The 22,064-nt window shown below is 41.2% G+C and overlaps 2 protein-coding genes across 12 annotated transcripts in view; one reads left to right on the top strand and one right to left on the bottom strand.

Annotated features, from left to right (window-relative positions):
- The window catches only part of CACNA1A (calcium voltage-gated channel subunit alpha1 A), a 224,356-nt gene extending 210,849 nt beyond the window's left edge, over nucleotides 1–13,507 (top strand). For 8 of the 9 annotated variants that reach the window (XM_072149702.1, XM_072149699.1, XM_072149703.1 and 5 more), the window contains 3 exons: nucleotides 8,862–9,060; nucleotides 9,379–9,590; nucleotides 12,211–13,507. In XM_072149702.1, the coding sequence (XP_072005803.1) occupies nucleotides 8,862–9,060; nucleotides 9,379–9,590; nucleotides 12,211–12,744 (945 nt within the window). In that variant the 3' untranslated portion in view covers nucleotides 12,745–13,507. The remainder of the gene's footprint in view (nucleotides 1–8,861; nucleotides 9,061–9,378; nucleotides 9,591–12,210) is intronic. The other variant, XM_072149704.1, reaches the window with a different exon arrangement.
- Nucleotides 1–22,064, bottom strand: part of LOC140128194 (surfeit locus protein 4-like) — a 319,398-nt gene that overhangs the window by 256,471 nt on the left and 40,863 nt on the right. The window lies entirely within an intron of this gene.

Here is a 22,064-nt window from a genome sequence, read left to right as displayed (position 1 = left end):
ATGTCACTAGTGATAGGCGGTTATGTAGCAGTCACTAGTTATGGGGGGTTATGTAGCAGTCACTAGTGATAGGAGGTTATGTAGCAGTCACTAGTGATAGGAGGTTATGTAGCAGTTATTAGTGATAGGCGGTTATGTAGCAGTCACTAGTGATAGGGGGTTATGTAGCAGTCACTAGTGATAGGGGGTTAGGTAGCAGTCATTAGTGATAGGGGGTTATATAGCAGTCACTAGTGATAGGGGGTTATGTAGCAGTCATTAGTGATAGGGGGTTATGTAGCAGTCACTAGTTATGGGGGGTTATGTAGCAGTCACTAGTGATAGGAGGTTATGTAGCAGTCACTAGTGATAGACGGTTATGTAGCAGTTATTAGTGATAGGCGGTTATGTAGCAGTCACTAGTGATAGGGGGTTATGTAGCAGTCACTAGTGATAGGGGGTTAGGTAGCAGTCATTAGTGATAGGGGGTTATATAGCAGTCACTAGTGATAGGGGGTTATGTAGCAGTCATTAGTGATAGGGGGTTATGTAGCAGTCACTAGTGATAGGCGGTTATGTAGCAGTCACTAGTTATGGGGGGTTATGTAGCAGTCACTAGTGATAGTGGGTTATGCAGTAGTCATTAGTGATAGTGGGTTATGTAGCAGTCATTAGTGATAGGGGGTTATGTAGCAGTCATTAGTGATAGGCGGTTATGTAGCAGTCACTAGTGATAGGGGGTTATGTAGCAGTCACTAGTGATAGGAGGTTATGTAGCACTTATTAGTGATAGTGGGTTATGTAGCAGTCACTAGTGATAGGCGGTTATGTAGCAGTCACTAGTGATAGACGGTTATGTAGCAGTTATTAGTGATAGGCGGTTATGTAGCAGTCACTAGTGATAGGGGGTTATGTAGCAGTCACTAGTGATAGGCGGTTATGTAGCAGTCATTAGTGATAGGGGGTTATGTAGCAGTCACTAGTGATAGGGGGTTATGTAGCAGTCATTAGTGATATGGGGTTATGTAGCAGTCACTAGTGATATGAGGTTATGTAGCAGTCACTAGTGATAGGCGGTTATGTAGCAGTCACTAGTTATGGGGGGTTATGTAGCAGTCACTAGTGATAGGAGGTTATGTAGCAGTCACTAGTGATAGACGGTTATGTAGCAGTTATTAGTGATAGGCGGTTATGTAGCAGTCACTAGTGATAGGGGGTTATGTAGCAGTCACTAGTGATAGGGGGTTAGGTAGCAGTCATTAGTGATAGGGGGTTATATAGCAGTCACTAGTGATAGGGGGTTATGTAGCAGTCATTAGTGATAGGGGGTTATGTAGCAGTCACTAGTGATAGGCGGTTATGTAGCAGTCACTAGTTATGGGGGGTTATGTAGCAGTCACTAGTGATAGTGGGTTATGCAGTAGTCATTAGTGATAGTGGGTTATGTAGCAGTCATTAGTGATAGGGGGTTATGTAGCAGTCATTAGTGATAGGCGGTTATGTAGCAGTCACTAGTGATAGGGGGTTATGCAGCAGTTATTAGTGATAGGGGGTAATGTAGTAGTCATTAGTGATAGGGGGTTATGTAGCACTTATTAGTGATAGGGGGTAATGTAGTAGTCATTAGTGATAGGGGGTTATGTAGCACTTATTAGTGATAGGGGGTAATGTAGTAGTCATTAGTGATAGGCGGTTATGTAGCAGTCACTAGTGATAGGCGGTTATGTAGCAGTCACTAGTGATAGACGGTTATGTAGCAGTTATTAGTTATAGGGGGTTATGTAGATGTCACTAGTGATAGGAGGTTATGTAGCAGTCACTAGTGATAGGGGGTTATGTAGCAGTCATTAGTGATAGGAGGTTATGTAGCAGTCATTAGTGATAGGCGGTTATGTAGCAGTCACTAGTGATAGGAGGTTATGTAGCAGTCACTAGTGATAGGGGGTTATGTAGCAGTCATTAGTGATAGGAGGTTATGTAGCAGTCATTAGTGATAGGAGGTTATGTAGCAGTCACTAGTGATAGGAGGTTATGTAGCAGTCACTAGTGATAGGGAGTTATGTAGCAGTCACTAGTGATAGGGGGTTATGTAGCAGTCACTAGTGATAGGGAGTTATGTAGCAGTCACTAGTGATAGGGGGTTATGTAGCAGTCATTAGTGATAGGGGGTTATGTAGCAGTCACTAGTGATAGGAGGTTATGTAGCAGTCCCTAGTGATAGGGGGTTATGTAGCAGTCACTAGTGATAGGAGGTTATGTAGCAGTCACTAGTGATAGGGGGTTATGTAGCAGTCATTAGTGATAGGGGGTTATGTAGCAGTCACTAGTGATAGGGGGTTATGTAGCAGTCATTAGTGATAGGGGGTTATATAGCAGTCACTAGTGATAGGGGGTTATGCAGCAGTCATTAGTGATAGGGGGTTATGTAGCAGTCACCAGTGATAGGGGGTTATGTAGCAGTCACTAGTGATAGGGGGTTATGTAGCAGTCATTAGTGATAGGGGGTTATGTAGCAGTCACTAGTGATAGGAGGTTATGTAGCAGTCACTAGTGATAGGCGGTTATGTAGCAGTCATTAGTGATAGGCGGTTATGTAGCAGTCATTAGTGATAGGGAGTTATGCAGTAGTCATTAGTGATAGGGAGTTATGTAGCAGTCACTAGTGATAGGGGGTTATGTAGCAGTCACTAGTGATAGGCGGTTATGTAGCAGTCACTAGTGATAGGCTGTTATGTAGCAGTCACTAGTGATAGGCGGTTATGTAGCAGTCACTAGTGATAGTGGGTTATGTAGTAGTCACTAGTGATAGGAGGTTATGTAGCAGTCACTAGTGATAGGGGGTTATGTAGCAGTCACTAGTGATAGGGGATTATGTAGCAGTTATTAGTGATAGGGGGTTATGTAGCAGTCACTAGTGATAGGGGATTATGTAGCAGTTATTAGTGATAGGCGGTTATGCAGCAGTCATTAGTGATAGGCTGTTATGTAGCAGTCACTAGTGATAGGAGGTTATGTAGCAGTCATTAGTGATAGGGGGTTATGTAGCAGTCACTAGTTATGGGGTGTTATGTAGCAGTCACTAGTGATAGGGGGTTATGTAGCAGTTATTAGTGATAGGCAGTTATGTAGCAGTCACTAGTTATGGGGGGTTATGTAGCAGTCACTAGTGATAGGGGGTTATGTAGCAGTCATTAGTGATAGGGGGTTATGTAGCAGTCACTAGTGATAGGGGATTATGTAGCAGTCACTAGTGATAGGTGGTTATGTAGCAGTCACTAGTTATGGGGGGTTATGTAGCAGTCATTAGTGATAGGGGTTATGTGGCAGTCATTAGTGATAGGAGGTTATGTAGCAGTCATTAGTGATAGGGGGTTATGTAGCAGTCACTAGTGATAGGAGGTTATGTAGCAGTCACTAGTGATAGGCGGTTATGTAGCAGTCATTAGTGATAGGCGGTTATGTAGCAGTCATTAGTGATAGGGAGTTATGCAGTAGTCATTAGTGATAGGGAGTTATGTAGCAGTCACTAGTGATAGGGGGTTATGTAGCAGTCACTAGTGATAGGCGGTTATGTAGCAGTCACTAGTGATAGGCTGTTATGTAGCAGTCACTAGTGATAGGCGGTTATGTAGCAGTCACTAGTGATAGTGGGTTATGTAGTAGTCACTAGTGATAGGAGGTTATGTAGCAGTCACTAGTGATAGGGGGTTATGTAGCAGTCACTAGTGATAGGGGATTATGTAGCAGTTATTAGTGATAGGGGGTTATGTAGCAGTCACTAGTGATAGGGGATTATGTAGCAGTTATTAGTGATAGGCGGTTATGCAGCAGTCATTAGTGATAGGCTGTTATGTAGCAGTCACTAGTGATAGGAGGTTATGTAGCAGTCATTAGTGATAGGGGGTTATGTAGCAGTCACTAGTTATGGGGTGTTATGTAGCAGTCACTAGTGATAGGGGGTTATGTAGCAGTTATTAGTGATAGGCAGTTATGTAGCAGTCACTAGTTATGGGGGGTTATGTAGCAGTCACTAGTGATAGGGGGTTATGTAGCAGTCATTAGTGATAGGGGGTTATGTAGCAGTCACTAGTGATAGGGGATTATGTAGCAGTCACTAGTGATAGGTGGTTATGTAGCAGTCACTAGTTATGGGGGGTTATGTAGCAGTCATTAGTGATAGGGGTTATGTGGCAGTCATTAGTGATAGGAGGTTATGTAGCAGTTATTAGTGATAGGGGATTATGTAGCAGTCACTAGTGATAGGTGGTTATGTAGCAGTCACTAGTGAATTATTTGAACCCCTTTAATTTTTTCTCTCTTCATTGCAGCCAATAAGTAGGATCAAAAAAGTATATTTTTTTTACTCTTTAATGTACAATCTGTTCCCCTAAAACAGAAATGTAGATATTTTCTCTAATTTATTAAACTGAAATATCACATGATGATAAGTATTCAGCCCCTTTGCTGTCACAATCATATATAACTTACATGCTGTCCATTTCCTTCTGAACCTCCTTGAGATGGTTCTACTCTGTCATTGGAGTCCAGTTGTGTTTAATTAAACTGATTGGACTTAATAAGGAAAGGCTCACACTTGTCTATATAAGAAAAAGAAAAACTGAAATATTACATGGTGATAGGTATTCGGCCCCTTTGCTCAGAGATTAGTAGAAACAGCTCTGGAGCTAGTGCATCCAGGAGTCTTCTTGGGAAGATGCTAAAAGTTTCTCACCCCTGAATTTGGGGATCATCTGCCTCTTCCTTGGAGATCTTTTCCAGTTCCCTCAGGTTGGATGATTCTCATGTGCTCTGGTATGCACTATGAGGTGTGAGGTCTTACTTAAACAGGTATGCACCTTTCCTAATCAAGTACAATCAGTTTAATTATACACATCCCAAGGAGGATCAGAAGGAAATAGACTGCATGTCAGTTATATAAGATTGTCACAGCAATACATTTAACCCCTTACCGACATGTTACATAATAGTACGTCACATGGCGAGTGTGGGTGCATGGAGAGGGCTCACAGGCTGAGCCCTCTCCATAGCCGGTAAGTCTTTGCTGCATATTGCAGCAAAGGCTTGCCGGTAACACCCGCGATCAGGAGCGGCGATCCGTCGCCATGACAGCCTCGGGTCTTCCGAAGACCCAAGGCTGCTTCGTGTTAACCAATGCATTACAATCTAGTATCAGCACATTGTAATGAATGAGGAGAAAAATCCCCATATATGGCAGAATATGATAGGATTGTACAGACAACTTAGGGTTTATATACCCTAGGGAGTCTGAAAATTAGTAAAAGTAAAAATAAAAAAAAGTTTTAAAAAAAAATTATAACAAAAACATAAAATTTCAAATCACCCCCCTTTCCCTAGAACTGATATAAATATAAATAAACAGTAAAAATCATAAACACATTGGGTATCACCACGTCCGAAAATCCCCGATCTATCAAAATATAATAACTGTTTTTCACTGCATTTAACCCCATAACAGAAAATAGCGTCCAAATTCAAAAATGGCACTTTTTTGCCATTTTAAAAAATATAAAAAATTTTATAAAAAGTGATCAAAAGGTCGCCCAGCCCTAAAAATGATAACATTGAGAACATCATCATAAGTTGCAAAAAACTACACCTCCCAAAGCTCTGTACACCAAAGTATAAAAAAGTTATTAGCTCCAGACGATGGCAAAATCCCGCCAATTTTTTTTTGTACAGGAGGTTTTAATTTTTGTAAATGCACGATAACATTATAAAACCTATACAAATTTGGTGTTTCCATAATCATACCAACCCAAAGAATAAAGTAGACATGTCATTTGGGGCGTACAGTGAAATCTGTAAAATCCAAGCCCACAAGAATATGGTGTGAATGCGTTTTTTTTACCAATTTCACTGCATTTGGAATTTTTTTCCCACTTCCCAGTACACGGCATGGAATATTAAATACCAGCATTTTGAAGTGTAATTTGTTACGCAGAAAATAAGCCATAACACAGCTCTGTACATGGAAAAGTAAAAAAATTATAGATTTTTGAAGGTGAGGAGTGAAAAATTAAACCGAAAAAACCAAAAAGGGCTGCGGCATTAAGTGGTTAATAAATTAATGAAAATATCTACATTACTGTTTTATTTTTCTGTTGAGACAGGATGCAGACAGAGTACACATTAATGAGCAAGAAAAAAAGAACATTTTTGATCTTAACAATTGGCTGCAATGAAACAAAGAGTAAAAAATGTAGTGGAAACCTACCATCACGGATCTACCTAATAAGGTAGATCGAGCGGCAACTTCCTGTATTCAGTGGTAGCCCAATTTTTTTTTTATTAAAACTTTTAGTGCCTCAGAATATATTATTTATTTTATAAATATGCAAATTTCATTTGGAGGCTACTGGGGCGTGGGGTAGCCTCACAGTGGAGTGCGAGATGCGGCTACTGCACGTCCTCAGTAGCCTTTCCATACCTGTGAAAATGAGTTCTGCGCATGTACCGCTTCAGAGACTAAGGCATGCAGCTACATCAATCTGCACTAATGATTGCATGTAGGAGGTATTAAAAGAGACTATAAAGAGCATTGTAATCAGAACTTTCACTGCCAATCACTGTATGTGGGCGGGGTAATCAGGACTCTCCCTGTCAATCACTGTATGTGGGCGGGGTAATCAGGACTCTCACTGTTAATCACTGTGTGTGGGTGGGGTAATCAGGACTCTCACTGTCAATCAGTGTGTGTGGGCGGGGTAATCAGGACTCTCCCTGTCAATCAGTGTGTGTGGGCGGGGTAATCAGGACTTTCACTGTCAATCACTGTGTGCGGCGGGGTAATCAGGACTCTCACTGTCAATCAGTGTGTGTGGGCAGGGTAATCAGGACTCTCACTGTCAATCAGTGTGTGTGGGTGGGGTAATCAGGACTCTCCCTGTCAATCACTGTGTGTGGGCGGGGTAATCAGGACTCTCACTGTCAATCACTGTGTGTGGGCGGAGTAATCAGGACTCTCACTGTCAATCACTGTGTGTGGGCGGGGTAATAAGGACTCTCACTGTTAATCACTGTGTGTGGGCGGGGTAATAAGGACTCTCACTGTTAAGCATTGTGTGTGGGCGGGGTAATAAGGACTCTCACTGTCAATCACAGTTTGTGGGCTGGGTAATCAGGACTCTTCCTGTCAATCACTTTGTGGGGGCGGGGTAATCAGGACTCTCACTGTTAATCACTGTGTGTGGGCGGGGTAATAAGGACTCTCACTGTCAAGCATTGTGTGTGGGCGGGGTAATAAGGACTCTCACTGTCAATCACAGTTTGTGGGCTGGGTAATCAGGACTCTTCCTGTCAATCACTTTGTGGGGGCGGGGTAATCAGGACTCTCACTGTGTGTGGATGGGGTAATCAGAACTCTTCCTGTCAATCATTCTCTGTGGGCAGGGTAATCAGGACTCTCACTATCAATCACTGTGCGTGGGTCGGGTAATCAGGACTCTCACTATCAATCACTGTGCGTGAGTTGGGTAATTAGGACTATCACTGTTAATCACTGTGTGTGGGCGGGGTAATCGGGACTCTCACTGTTAATCACTGTGTGTGGGCGGGGGAATCGGGACTCTCACTGTTAATCAGTGTGTGTGGGCGGGGTAATAAGGACTCTCACTGTTAATCACTGTGTGTGGGCGGGGTAATAAGGACTCTCACTGTCAATCACTGTGTGTGGGCGGGGTAATCAGGACTCCCACTGTCAGTCGCTGTGTGTGGGCGGAGTAATCAGGACTCTCACTGTCAATCACTGTGTGTGGGCGGGGTAATAAGGACTCTCACTGTTAATCACTGTGTGTGGGCGGGGTAATAAGGACTCTCACTGTTAATCACTGTGTGTGGGCGGGGTAATAAGGACTCTCCCTGTCAATCATTGTGTGTGGGCGGGGTAATAAGGACTCTCACTGTCAATCACAGTTTGTGGGCTGGGTAATCAGGACTCTTCCTGTCAATCACTTTGCGGGGGTGGGGTAATCAGGACTCTCACTGTGTGTGGATGGGGTAATCAGAACTCTTCCTGTCAATCATTCTCTGTGGACAGGGTAATCAGGACTCTCACTATCAATCACTGTGCGTGGGTTGGGTAATCAGGACTATCACTGTTAATCACTGTGTGTGGGTGAAGTAATATAACCTCTCACTGTTAATCACTGTGTGTGGGTGAAGTAATATAACCTCTCACTGTTAATCACTGTGTGTGGGCGGGGTAATCGGGATTCTCACTGTTAATCACTGTGTGTGGGCGGGGTAATCGGGATTCTCACTGTTAATCACTGTGTGTGGGCGGGGTAATAAGGACTCTCACTGTCAATCACTGTGTGTGGGCGGGGTAATCAGGACTCCCACTGTCAATCACCGTGTGTGGGCGGAGTAATCAGGACTCTCACTGTCAATCACTGTGTGTGGGCGGGGTAATAAGGACTCTCACTTTTAATCACTGTGTGTGGGCGGGGTAATAAGGACTCTCACTGTTAATCACTGTGTGTGGGCGGGGTAATAAGGACTCTCACTGTCAATCACCAATCAGAATTCTCCGTACATTAATTTGTGCAGACTCTCAGTCTCTCCAAGGAGACCTCACACAATTTCAATTCATAAATATTCCTCCAAATTCTATAAACCTAAATATCACAAAGCCACATTTATCTACCTCGATCATGTACTAATATACTATAATAGGGCACATTAAACCACCATTGACAACTTCCATTAAAACCTATGAAATGTACCCAATAACAGTTTCCTTAAATGTTTTCCATAAAATATATGTCTATAAATATTCTTTTCTCCATGGTTTTAGTAAAGAACAACTAGACGCTTACCACTGCTTTATATCCAATTTGCAGACTATAACAGATGGAAGTCCAATGAAACGTTCTACTTCCATGCTTGGTCATTCTCGGTCTAAAGGCATCCGACTGAATGAATATTCATTGGAGCGAGTAACCCCTGATGAAGGCCCCCGCCATGGACACCAACGCAGAAGGGAGCGCGGACATCGGGTGTCTGAGCGCTCATTAACTCGATATGTAGATTTGGAATCAGGTTAGGAAATTTACTTAATCTATTTTTATTACTTTTAGATTTTAATTTTCAGTTTTGTGCAATGTTTTTTGGTTATATTATCTGGTATCCTTACCAAGAAAAGGGTGAATGTATGGGTGACTAAACACTGGAAGATCTTTTACCAGGAGTTGGGGTTATGTCGGTGAAACACAGCAGATTAAACAAAGTTTACTAGAATACTTTCACTTTGGGAGTCAAGTGCCAGATAAATGTGGTTGATTTATGTGTTGAAAGCTATGAAGGTTTTATTGTCAATTGTAAGCCTAACTTAGATCATTTACCTAATATCACCTGTAGGTCTCGGTACAGAGCTCAGCACCACAACACAATCAGGTGACCTTCCTTCAGAAGAACGAGGACGAACCCGAGACAGAAAGCATCACCATCACCACCACCATCATCATCATCACCATCACCATCACCCTGGATCTGATAGAGAACGTCTAGATTATGGGAGACCAAGTTCTCGTTCACCAAGTATGGGTCGAGACTATGCTCCGCATAGACAGGTGGGTTCTTCCTTTAACGATAATATGTAAGCAGAGGGTGAAGAGGTTTAGCGGAATAGAAAAGGGAAGGGAGAACAGGAAAAGCGCATAAACAAAGGTTTCAAAGACAGGAACATGACACTGATCAAAGCAAGCTATTCATAATATTTAAGTCTATATGATTGTGCACAGAAAAAAATATATTTCTTTAGAGTGTCTCAATAAGGAGTGGTAATCTCCAATTATGAGATTATAGGGGTTCTGTGCCCCACATTTTAATGGTGCTCAGAATATGCTGCTGCTCCATTTAACTGTGTCAGACTGCCAAAGAGAAGCCACAAGCACCAATCCTGTGAATACCTGATAAGCTCTCATCTACCTATTGATAACTCTTTATGTTGTGTGGAGCATTAAAGAGTATCTTTCACCAATATGCATATATAACTATATCAATAGAAATATTCCTGAAACAGTTGCTCAAAGTGGACCTGTCACCCTAAAAAAAAAAAGCTCTAGGAGCTGCTTGCTATAGTGCTACCCTAGTAGCTTTATGGGAACCTTCCGATAAAGCTAGCAAACATTGCACTGCCATAGCCTCAGAACACCGGACCGAGCTTACAGCGGACCTCTGCTTCTCCCACACTATAGGGCGGCGGGGACTGTCAGGCTTCATGCGGCAGTCACAGCCTTCTCATGAATACGCCGGACCGCTGTAAGCTTGGTCCGCCGTTCCGAGGCTATAGCGCTATAAAGCTAGCAGTTTAACACTGCTAATAATGGGGTAGTGCTAGGAGCTGCTTACTTTAATAAGCAGCTCCTAGAGATTTTTTTTTAGGGTGGCAGGTCCTCTTTAAAGAGGCTTTTACTCCACTAAACTAATAGCATGGGTAGGGTATGAAATATCCTTATTAGAATTCCCTCTTTTATGTTAAAACTCACCTATTTATCTAAACAAAAAAATACATCCAGTCAAATGCAAATGAGCTGAGAAGATTCACTTAGAAAATCACAGGGGGGTGTCAATCTGCATTCCCCTATCTTGGGCTCTATGGTACCTAGAACCATGGTGGTATCATATTAAAGATAGGAATGTAATCTTTCAATCCACATCTTGTGGCTTGTGGTTTTCTGGGATACAGAACAAAAAATAGTTGTAGTTAAAAGGATAAATTAACTAATCTCAGGTAAAAAGTGACTAATCTCAGCTCATTTTATATAACTTTGGAGGGTGTTTTTAAGGGTAAACAGGTGAGTTATAACATAAAAAAGAGTCACTACTAGAAAGGACATTTCATATCTTACGTGAAGGTGCTCATAACTTAGGGGTGTAAAATTAGGTGACACAGTCACTTTAGTAGGAAGGTGTTTTGATGAGCATGTAAGAGGCATGTTATAGAACAGGACAAACTAAGAAGATTAACGTAATAGTCAATATTGGGAAAATGTGCCAAAAGATATAGAACAACTTATAACATTCTGTTCTTTCTATAAGAGTCCAGTGGGTGGCCAGCAAATGGCATCTATGTATATATCCATGCTGATCTATTGTTTGAGCCAGCTTTTCAATCAATGGTTACAAGTTGTACTAAATTTTCTACCACAAAACTATTAGTCTGCTCTGCTCATCCTGCTCTATAATATGGCACCTGTAGGTCAAACAGCAGTTTCATGACAATGAGTATGACTAGTGAGAGATGCTCTTTACTGAAGCAGAGTAGGAATGAACAAAGTAATTGGTTGCTAGAAGACAACACAAAATAATCACCCCATCCTCTCTATCCTCTCTCCACCCGTATTCTCTTAAATCCTTGCATCTGTAATACTTATTTGTTGGTTGGAGGGGTGGTCGTTTTATACACCCTCCTTCATCTTTCTCCCCCGTCCAAATTAGCCCTCCCTTTGCCTGCTTTTCCTCCCCTTGCTGGGGTATCAGCTTCCCATACTGTCTCATTTTCTTGCTGCTCTTGTATTTTTGAAGGGAGTGCAGTGGATTGTGGGTATATAAGTGGTGAAGGTGGGGCAGGTCTGGTAGTGGTGGGCTTTATCTGTCTTTTAGTTGCCTACTCTCACTTTAGTTGGATCTTCTGTCTCTTTACCCCTTGCTTGTTTTGCTCAATCTGCTTGTTGCTGCACAAAAACTTACAGAAAATCCATCTTTTTTCCACTCTTTCTGTTATTTTTTTTTATTTTCTTGTTGCTGTGGCACCCTTCCCCTATCCCCTCTGAACCTTGTCATAAACCTTCTGTGTACATGTGAGGGCACTTCTCTCCTCCTCTTGCTGATTTCTTTACTCACCTCCCCTATGTGTTAAATGTTTCCTGTCTCTGACTTCCATCCCTGTACTCCCTTGTCCTCTGTGTTCATTGCTCTATTCTGTCCCATCATGTCTGTCCTCCTGTGTGTCCCTTTGTGTGATCCTGGACCTGTCATTCTTTCACTTCATTCTCCCCCTCTTATTCTCTCTGCCTTCAACATATCCTGTCATCACAAATCATGTTTATGGTTTTCTATCATTTCTTGTCCCTTTTCATCTCCTGTCTCTCCAACCTCTTGTGTCTTGTAACCGTCCCACCTGGTGTGTCTCCTTTTTCGTGTTTTCTCTTGCTCTTGAATTCCCATTTTGTTTGGATTTTTGTGTAGGGCAGTAGTTCAGTGGATGGCAGCCCCGTGCCCTCAACCTCTGGGGCCAGCACACCCCGCAGAGGAAGGCGACAGCTGCCCCAGCTTCCCCCAACCCCCAGGCCACGCATTACCTACTCCCCTGTGGTTCGCCGGCCTGCCAGCATCTGCCACTCGCAGCAACCGCAGCAGCTGTCCCCTTGCAGAGTGACCACACCCCTTCAGAGAAGATACCCTCAGAATGACAGCCAAGTGGGCAGCGACGAAAGACGAGGCACTCATAACGATTCTCCCCGATCACATCGTCACACCAGGGGACACTGCTCTGATGCCCCTCGCGCTGGATGCAGGCACAGTGGTCCTTATCGGGATTCCTCCTATGAGGGACCCCACCCCTGTGACCAGCGCACCTCCAGGACTTCTGACCCAGGGGGGCCACTCCCCCTCTCGCCACATGGGCGCAGGCTGCCCAACGGCTACTCCCATGGGACCCCGCGACCCACTAAGTCTCATCACGAACGTTACAGTGAAAGTGAGGAGGACGACTGGTGCTAAAAACATATATATATATAAATATATATTATACATATTTATATTTATATATATAAATTAAATTAATAAAATGAACTTGAATCTAGCAGGGAAATCAAAGACACATCTGCAAAAAGGAATAAGACAGGGGGAGGAAAATATGTTGCCCAAAACATTCGAAATTGCCACCAAAAAGAAAATCCTCCTTTTATTCCTTTCCACATTTTTGGTAAAAGGAAGGACGCCCTTGCAGCATGTTTTTTTATAGTTCCACAAATTTCAAGAGGGCATATGTATTTTCAAAGGGAGAAGTTGACACTCAGGAGGATAAAGCAACATGTTTACCACCAAATTCCCCTCCCTGCTCTCAGAGCTTATCCCACTATCACCTTTCAGAAACATTTTCCATTGGTTAAATCTTCCCGGAAGACAAGAAGAAGACAAAAAAAAAAAAAACGCAAAACCGGCGTGAAAAATTTCTAAAGAAAAAAAAAAAAAAAAGCTGCAGAGAACTTTTGGAAAATGTACAAAAATGTTATTATTTTATTTATTTTTTTTCTCAATTTGTATTGATGAGTTTTATCATCCAGAGGATTGGATATATATGTGTGCTGGTTTATGTCTTGGAAAGAGCACGCAGATGCACACACACAAGAGTGTTTAGAGCTCATATTTGTTCATATTGCCTGCGGAAATGAGAATATTAACAAAAAAAAAATCCAACAAAAAAAAAAAAAGACAAATAGTTGGAGAAAAAAATACAAAAAAAGCAGCATTTGATTCAACATCCGATTTTTTGCTTGAAAGTCCCAAAAATGAGACATAAAAAACACAAAAACAAAATTGCGTTGCTAATATTTTAAAATGCTTTTTATTTCGACTTTGTTTGACAAATGTTAGATGCGGAGTGTGGCGGATGCATGAATATTATAAATGGCAAAAAATGTTAAATATAAATATATATATACACATTGAATTTATGATGATAGATGAAAACTGGAATCTCTATCCAAGTGGCGAGCTGAGAATTATGTATGGGGGGGGGGCAACGTGCTTGAAAATGGTCTATATTATATTCGTAAAAATTTCCTGTTTTATTTGATAAAGTAACACTATTTTAAAATGAGTATAAAGCTAATATTGATCTGGCCTACTTCACAGAGCTATCAGAAAAAATGGTTACCACACTAATATCCCCCTAAGGGCTCACACACACAACCGTGTTCAGTCCTGGAAATGTGATCCATCAACATCAGTCCCATGGTGAGGCTGGAACTCCAAGCATTACAGAAAAGTATGATGCTGAGAGTTCATGTCAGGGAGCGGTCTGGAGTTAGGGAGATACAGACAACACTTAGACACAGGGCTTTCCAGGCAGAACATGGTCATATGCATGAGCCCTTACATTCTAGCTAGGCAAATGACTAAAAAACGCTGTACATGGCAGAGGAAGCCACTGAGGGGCCCCTTGTAACCTGGGCAGGGGCTTGCATTTCCAAGAGGTTATGCAGCATTAACAAATAAGAGTGTCCACTTGTCTCAGTATGGTCCATGTCACCCTGGAAGGCGCATACACAGAGGAGAGGGACTTCCATGACTAATAGCAATTTAGGACCAATTTCCTCTATTTATGCTTTCAATTAAAAATTTCAAATGCAAGCCAATGCTCAACCCCTATTTTTTAATATAGTTATATAGAGATTTTGTGATACAGAGATACTAATCTCTGCATAGACAAAGTGTGAAAGTTTTTACTTGGGAAAAGCATATTAATGGGCTATCCGTAGCCTGCACCCCACTCATCAGCTTGTGGCCTGCTACAGGCTCAGCTCCTATTAAAGCAATGGGCACTGAGAATACAACAGGTCTGTACAGAGAACATTAATGGACAAAGCTTTGTGCTTTTGGTTTTTCTCTCTGTGTAACAGACATGGGGGCGTTGCAGGGTGTTGCACTCCTATCAATCTCATATTGTTTTGACCTGCATATTATTAACATGGATAAGCCGTTAATATTTTGCAAGAACCTTCTACTTTACACAAGACATCATGCAGTCAGCTTCTCCTCGTGGCGCCCCCCAAACAGAAGTCTATGCAGAGTTCAGACTCACACAAACAAGTATCTTTATATAGAAATTGGTACAGTGTAAAATGTGGACATTCAGTGTCACTAGTTATTTGCCACCAGTCTATTTATGGGGGATATATCTACTTATATTTTTCTAAAAAAAAATAAACAAAAAAAGATGCACATTAACAGAGGTTTGCATTGCCTTTTTCTAATGCAAAGGGTGTTAAAGTGAGGGCAACTGCTAAATACATTATTACAATTTTATACCACTTGAAAAGTCTCCCATGGTTTATTATTATCATCATCTTCATCGTTTTAACAGTCCAGCATGTTCACCAACACTGATCAAGGTAAAGACAACTGTATCTGCCTTCATGTGTCGGCTCCCCTGCCTTGGTTTCATGTCTTATACATATCAATATGAATCAGATGACATCATCTCTGTTGAACGTATATATTATTAAAATGAAATGTTGCTTATTTTGTAGCCATCAGGTTTACTTTTCATATCTTTATACCTCATTAAGATTAGAAAACACTGATATTCAATGTAGAGAGACACAAAGTAACAAACCTCATTTTGCAATCTTCAGTCATAACATGTAAACTCACTTCCAGGACCAAACACTAAGCCAGCGGGAGCTGCCACATCGTTCTTATAATCTTCCACTAAAATGTATCTTATCTTTATTTGACTTTATGTGATCCTTGTGAAACTGGCCAAATTGTTACTGCTTTGCCTTCCACAAGGTCAAATATCCATTTCACCATCCTTTATCTAAATAGCCAAAGGTAGGGGAACATTCCAAACATGTATCTACCAAAGCTCCTGACCCACCATACGATGGCTTCAATCCTGGGTTTTCTCCCTTTCTGTGATATCACTTTTCTGATCATATTGTTATATTTTATGCTATTACTGCCTAATGATATTTCTTTAGGTTTCAGGTTACTCTTTGCTCTCATTCATACGTAGCATTTGCATTGTATTTTAAAATGCAATTCATAGGATACTGGGAGGATTGCATTGCTTTAGCTTTGCCTTTACATAGCGTTATCATTGTGTGTATGTACATACATACACAAATCTCCTCCTCACAGCCTTGGAATTACGTTTCAAATCCCCTGTGTGTGAATGCCCCCCAAGTCTTTTTGTATTACCATTATTAAATGACAGCTGTGGTCTCCAAAATTACATTGATTTTATTAGTACTTGTGCTTTATACTCCAGTCTGTACAACTGAAAGGCTAGATTGTAATGTGTTCTAGTTAGTAATTAGCATAACTTCTAAATTAGGTGTCAAATGGGCAAATATACAGCCAGTTCCTGGCTCAACTTAAAGTAAACCAATCAAGAGTTAGAAAACCCAAATCCTTCCACTAAGCACTGTCCAGTTTTTGGCAAAATAAAACAGCATAAAAGTTTGCAATTGTTCGCTGTTTCTAAAACTACTTTGGGCAGCTGCAGCACCAATGGTGCTACTAAAAAAAGTGTAGCCCTTGCCAATTCAAATTACATGGTAGATGTGAATGTGCTACAAAATAAGCATCAGGTAGAAAGGAGGTACTGATCATGTTCATTTACAACAGGAAAGCTCCTGCTTCAGTAACAATGTGTTATAATGTCATGTTTTTGTGATGAGGTGCCGCAGATGTGCTACAGTTGTGCCCATGTTATCGCCACATCTGAGAAGAACTGGGACGACCTGAGGCCCCATAGAACTGCTTTTTGCTTATTTTCGTAAACTAAAAGGACTCTGATAAATAGATGATGAGAATAATATTGTTTAGGCTCGCAGTCCCCTGCTATTGCATGCATCTATGACCTGTAAGTGGCGCCAGAGGGCAGGCGTGAAAATTTGTAATGCACTACCATGTGCCCTTCTTTTGCACCAAAATAAGTGTTATGTTATCCTGACAATTGTAAAACAGCATCTCAGGTTGTAGAAATGTCATGCATGAGGTCTGTGCACAGAACATACAGTGCAGGGCAGAGACTTATTGTACACACATGCACCACTGCACTCGTTTTTTGTCATTCATACCTTTTTTCTAAGTGACACTTTTATGAAATAAAATCAAAAGGCTTGAATTCTATGTTATTTGCATTATCCTGCAAATCTGAAATGTGATAAAGCTGTGTAACTATGTATGTACAACATATTTGCTGAATATGTGATTGGTCGATAAGTGGGATACTTAGTATTCTCTATACAGCATCAGGGTTTACTGTTCAGGCCACGGTTGTAACCATATTGAGGGGTAGCATTCCTCACATACCATAATGTCTTAAAATAATATTTCTGTGCTCCTAAATCTTCAATACTAGAGAACAGGCACACACTCATAACACATATCACTTGATTTGTGTTACTCTTCAGATTTGGCCAAAACAGTTACCCTTAGATTTAGATGTAAAACTACTTATTATCCTCTAAATTCTGCAGCATATGAATGGTGACCCTACAGTCACATTACATACACCCCATAAAACAATGGCCCACATGTATTAAATCCCCGAGCTGCAATATACCTGACACGCCACAAAATTCTGCATCTAAAGAGGCGTCACTTTTTTTCATTCAATGTCAGACAGAATTGCGTTGCACGCCCTATATAAAGAATTGGAGCACTCTGACAGAGCCGTGCTGGGGCGCTAGATTCGTGAAAAACAGACGCCACAAATCATGAATCATGAAAGAAAGAAGAGATAGTCTTATACTTCACATATCAGTGTCTGATACTGAATAATCTAAGCCCTATATATCTAGCGTGACAACTCATATTAGATAGCTAAATGTATCCCTAGAAGTTGTGTTGCAAATTTGGCACATAGTAGTGCAACTTAAAGGAAACCTACCACTTGAAGTGGCAGGTTTCCGATGGCAATACCGAGCACCAGCTCAGGGTGAGCTGGTGCCGGAGCTTATTTTAGTTAGTGTTTTAAACCGTGGTATCGCGGTTTAAAACACTTTTTAAACTTTATAGCCGGCGCATGGAGGTACGCGCTCGGCGCTTACCATGCGCGCGGCTCTCATTCACTTCCTATGTAGCCGCGCGCACGGTAAGCGCCGAGCGCGTACCTGCCTGCGCCGGCTATAAAGTTTAAAAAGTGTTTTAAACCGCGATACCACGGTTTAAAACACTAACTAAAATAAGCTCCGGCACCAGCTCACCCTGAGCTGGTGCTCGGTATTGCCATCGGAAACCTGCCACTACAAGTGGTAGGTTTCCTTTAAGCCTCATCCGCTTTTCTCCAAGTCACCATGTCCAGGAAGCCACATCTCTTTTCATACACAACTTAGAAAATATTGAAAAACAGCTAATTTATGGGACTCAAACTGTGTTAGAGAGTTGTGTAGGGCCATTTACTTTAGCTCTTCTCAGAAAAATATTATGGTCAACAAGCTTAAATCCACTTTTTCCTATCTCATGTCAATTCTGAGTAACAAATCTACTCTAACTATTACAATTCACTTTCATATAACATAGTTAAAATACAAATTACACGTAACGCTCCTCATACACACGTACCGCTCCTCATATATACCTGTCACTCCCTTACACACATACAACTCTTCCTTATACACACATACTGCTTCTCATACCCATTCCTCCTTATACACATGTGCTATTCCTTGCCATAGACATGTACAATTCATTTAAATACATCAGTACAATTCCTCCTCATTCATATATATATACATACATGAATCATTTCTCCTCATACACACACACAACTCCTTCTATAACACACATGTATTTTTCCCCATACATATATACCATTCCTCCTAATAAACATGTAGGATGACCCTCACACATGTACAACTACTCCTACTCCTCAGACACATGGACCATTCCACCTGATACTCCAGTACGACCCCTGTTCATACACATGGAACAATCCTCCTCATACACATGTTTGATCAGCTCTGTATAAAGTGCAGGTGTAATTAATTAGCATGGAAACCTTTTGGAGTACAATTGGAGTACAATTGGAGTACTATTGGAATTGGAGTACAGACATAGAGAAGGTAGAATAGTGATAATAAGAAGATATAATGGCAATGTACTCTGTTCACAGTATTTTGCCTTCACTCTATGCCAGTGATGTGGGACCTTTTAGAGGCCGAGTAACCAAACTACAGTCAAAAACCCACCTACCTATGACAATATACTAACAAAGCTATTTATTCAACAATGTATTGCTCCCTGCATTGACACAGATTTCAATTGTATTGGCTTCTTGAGGACCAATATCGTTGAAAGAAGAAAGGAAAATTCTGATTATCATTGTAGCTTCCCTCCAAGATCTCCATGAATCAGAATAATTGTGGGGCAGAATCTCCAATGATAATCCATCCCGGTCCACACCTCCCTGCACCTGCAGCAGTCCCAGAAAGTGTTGCTTTAAAATAGTGCTGGGCCTGGCACATCCTGGGCTGAAGGAGGATACAGTGAATCACTCAACCTGTCTGGCAAACTCTGCGCTGGGATGACAGCCTGGGTTCCCAGAAAGATCGCTCTTAGCGCCACCTTTGGCACTCGTACCGTAGGTTCACCTACACAGCTCTATACAATACTTAGTGAAAGGTTACATTCACACTGCTGTATGGGTACGTATATACAACCAATCTACATCCCCCATAGACGGCAATGGGCGCATGGCGCCATAGGAGAGTTCCCGGCACCGACGTGTGCCCGCCGTGCTACGGTACAGGGGACACACAGTGTGAATTTAACTTAAGTTGTATTTCTTGCAATGCCCAAAATCACATGTAATATGATGTGTTGGTTATCTTGGTGTATATTTATCAAACCAATGGATTGTCAGCAACAATAATAGGAAATTGTTTTGTCTATTTTGTTTTGGAGTCATATTCCTTTCTACACTATAATACCAACTTTGTGAAGCAGATTTACTAATACTTTCTAAAATATAGCCAGTGAAAAGTCTGATGCTGTAGCAGATATATAAAGTGTCCGGCATTTGGCAAAATGTGCCAAAACTTTTAGTGCCCACTGTCACAAATTCCTTTAAAACACTCCCTTTCCCATGAAACCCCTCCCCTATTTTTATACAAGTTACTCTATGTGTGTGTATATGTATATGTATATATATATATATATATATATATATATATACAAAATGGCTCGGGCATGTCATGCAAGAATAATGCAGTATTTTTCTGCCAGTGTTTCCACATGTTACATGGTTCTTATCATCACACATTTATACCACCAAGCAATTTTATAATGCACAGTATATTGTATATTTGTTTTGTATATGTACAAATAATGAAAGGTTCATGTACAGTATAAGGTGTGCCCCCCCCCCCCCATCGACCAATCAGGTAATTCAGCAGAATATCTTGTCAAGATGAAGCACAGCATAACCAACCATACAAAGAATAGAGTACATTACAGCAGAAGTCACATTTTTTTCTCTGAAAATGTAACACTACTGTATGTGACTGGAGGCATGATACTGTTATTAAAATTTACAGTTTATGAAATTCATGTGAATAGGAGATCCCCTACACAAAAGCAAAAAGCCCATGTCTAGATACTCAGGGTAGATGAGCGGGTTGCAAGCCAGGCTAAAGGATTTTAGTGCATGATGCACTAAAAAAGAAACAATAGGAGGAGCTACAAGTAAACTTCATTCTTTACAATAAAAAGTTTTCTTGTGGTAATTAACAATCGCTCACTAGGCCATGATGTTATTCCCGCTGTGTGCAGAGATCTTTAAAGAATCGTACAAATACAAATGTCATATGTAGCCAGCAGTTATACTGTAGCTATAGTCTATGGTGTTTATGCAATCCAGAAAGACAACATCTGAGGTCTGGGTCATGTTGGAATGTCTTCCTTAGCTGATATGTCTGCGCATGGAAGGCAGGTGACCCCCCTCTACCCATAAAACATTGGGGAAAAGGCAAAAAGCAAGGGGCCCAGTATAAAGCGAATGAAATGAATCGGCACCAGGGTCCGTCTCGCATCTGTGTGTGCCCCTGGCCGTATTACAACTCTTCCCCTTTAAATCTGTAGTTGTGCAAAAGATTATGATTGCACTTTACACAAATTCTTTATGAAATGCTTCAGGACAATTTTCTACACACATTCTATTTCAGATGACAGGTTCTATTTTTATTGATTCGGTAGATATCAGCTCGCCACTGTTCGGGGAAGAGGTTCAACTGACTTGATCTCAATCACCATCAGAGGAGCCTGCAAGGCAGAATGAAGGAAGTGCAAGCTTCTCTGACATGTGACAGAGTTAAAGGCACCATTGTTCAAGTAATCATTTTGCAGTTGATAACTCTTTAAAAAAAAATAAAATAAAAAAAAAAAAAAACAATAAAGGGGGCCAAAAAACAAATAAACAACCCTGACCCTGGAAATGCAAAGCTGGTCCAATGACTTTACTTTTTATCCTGCCATTTTTCCTGTTTGATTTTAGAATAAAAAACTAAAAAAAAATAAAAATGAATATGTTTTGATGCATTTTAAAAGAAAAACAAATAAATAGTAAACTGCTTTACATTGCTGTTGTGAGAGAAAGACCGGTTATTATGTCATCATCTGAACTGTGATGTCACTGACTGCACTGTACAAATGTACAAATTGGTGAGGGAAGTCCCCGGGACCAATTACAGGTCACTTGTATCTCACATGTTAATGGTAGATGGTCCCTCCTTATGGAACAGTATGAAATTCTAGCACGTCGTACACCATGGACTTCAATCTTTTTGGTGTGCTTGCACAGTTGTCCCATCAGGCCATCACTGTACACCTGAGAGTCTTTTCAGGGCATGATGTAACTTTCGGCAGTCCCTAACACGAAAAGGTTTTACTGCTACCTCGACTCCATAAGAACCGTGCACAACTATGGAGTGGGCTGTGATTTCAGCGATGCAGGAGCCATTGAACGGAGAACAAAAGGGAAAGGGACTTTAAAGGGAACCTGTCACCAGGAGACCCATTTTTAGCACTCCTCCAGTCCCCACAGAGCATAGTACATACACTGCCAAAGTGTTTTTGTATAAAAAATAGGTTTTACAGAAAAAAAGATATGTTATATTGTACCTTTTATTAGCATCTGCTGTGTGACTAGGCAGTTGCCCAATAGGGGTGGCTGGAAAGGAGCAGTTCCCCCCCACCCTTGGGAAACATGTGACCTTTTCAAATATATATATATATATAACTCCCCACACTCAAGATTGGCAGTAGAGGAGCAGGGGGCGTCGCTAAGCCAAGTGGTGTTTTTATAT

The sequence above is a fragment of the Engystomops pustulosus genome, chromosome 4 (genome assembly GCF_040894005.1).
Source record: "Engystomops pustulosus chromosome 4, aEngPut4.maternal, whole genome shotgun sequence".
NCBI classification, from domain to species: Eukaryota; Metazoa; Chordata; class Amphibia; order Anura; family Leptodactylidae; genus Engystomops; species Engystomops pustulosus.
Note: the sequence above shows the minus strand (reverse complement) of the source record. Positions and strands in the feature narration are given on the sequence as shown.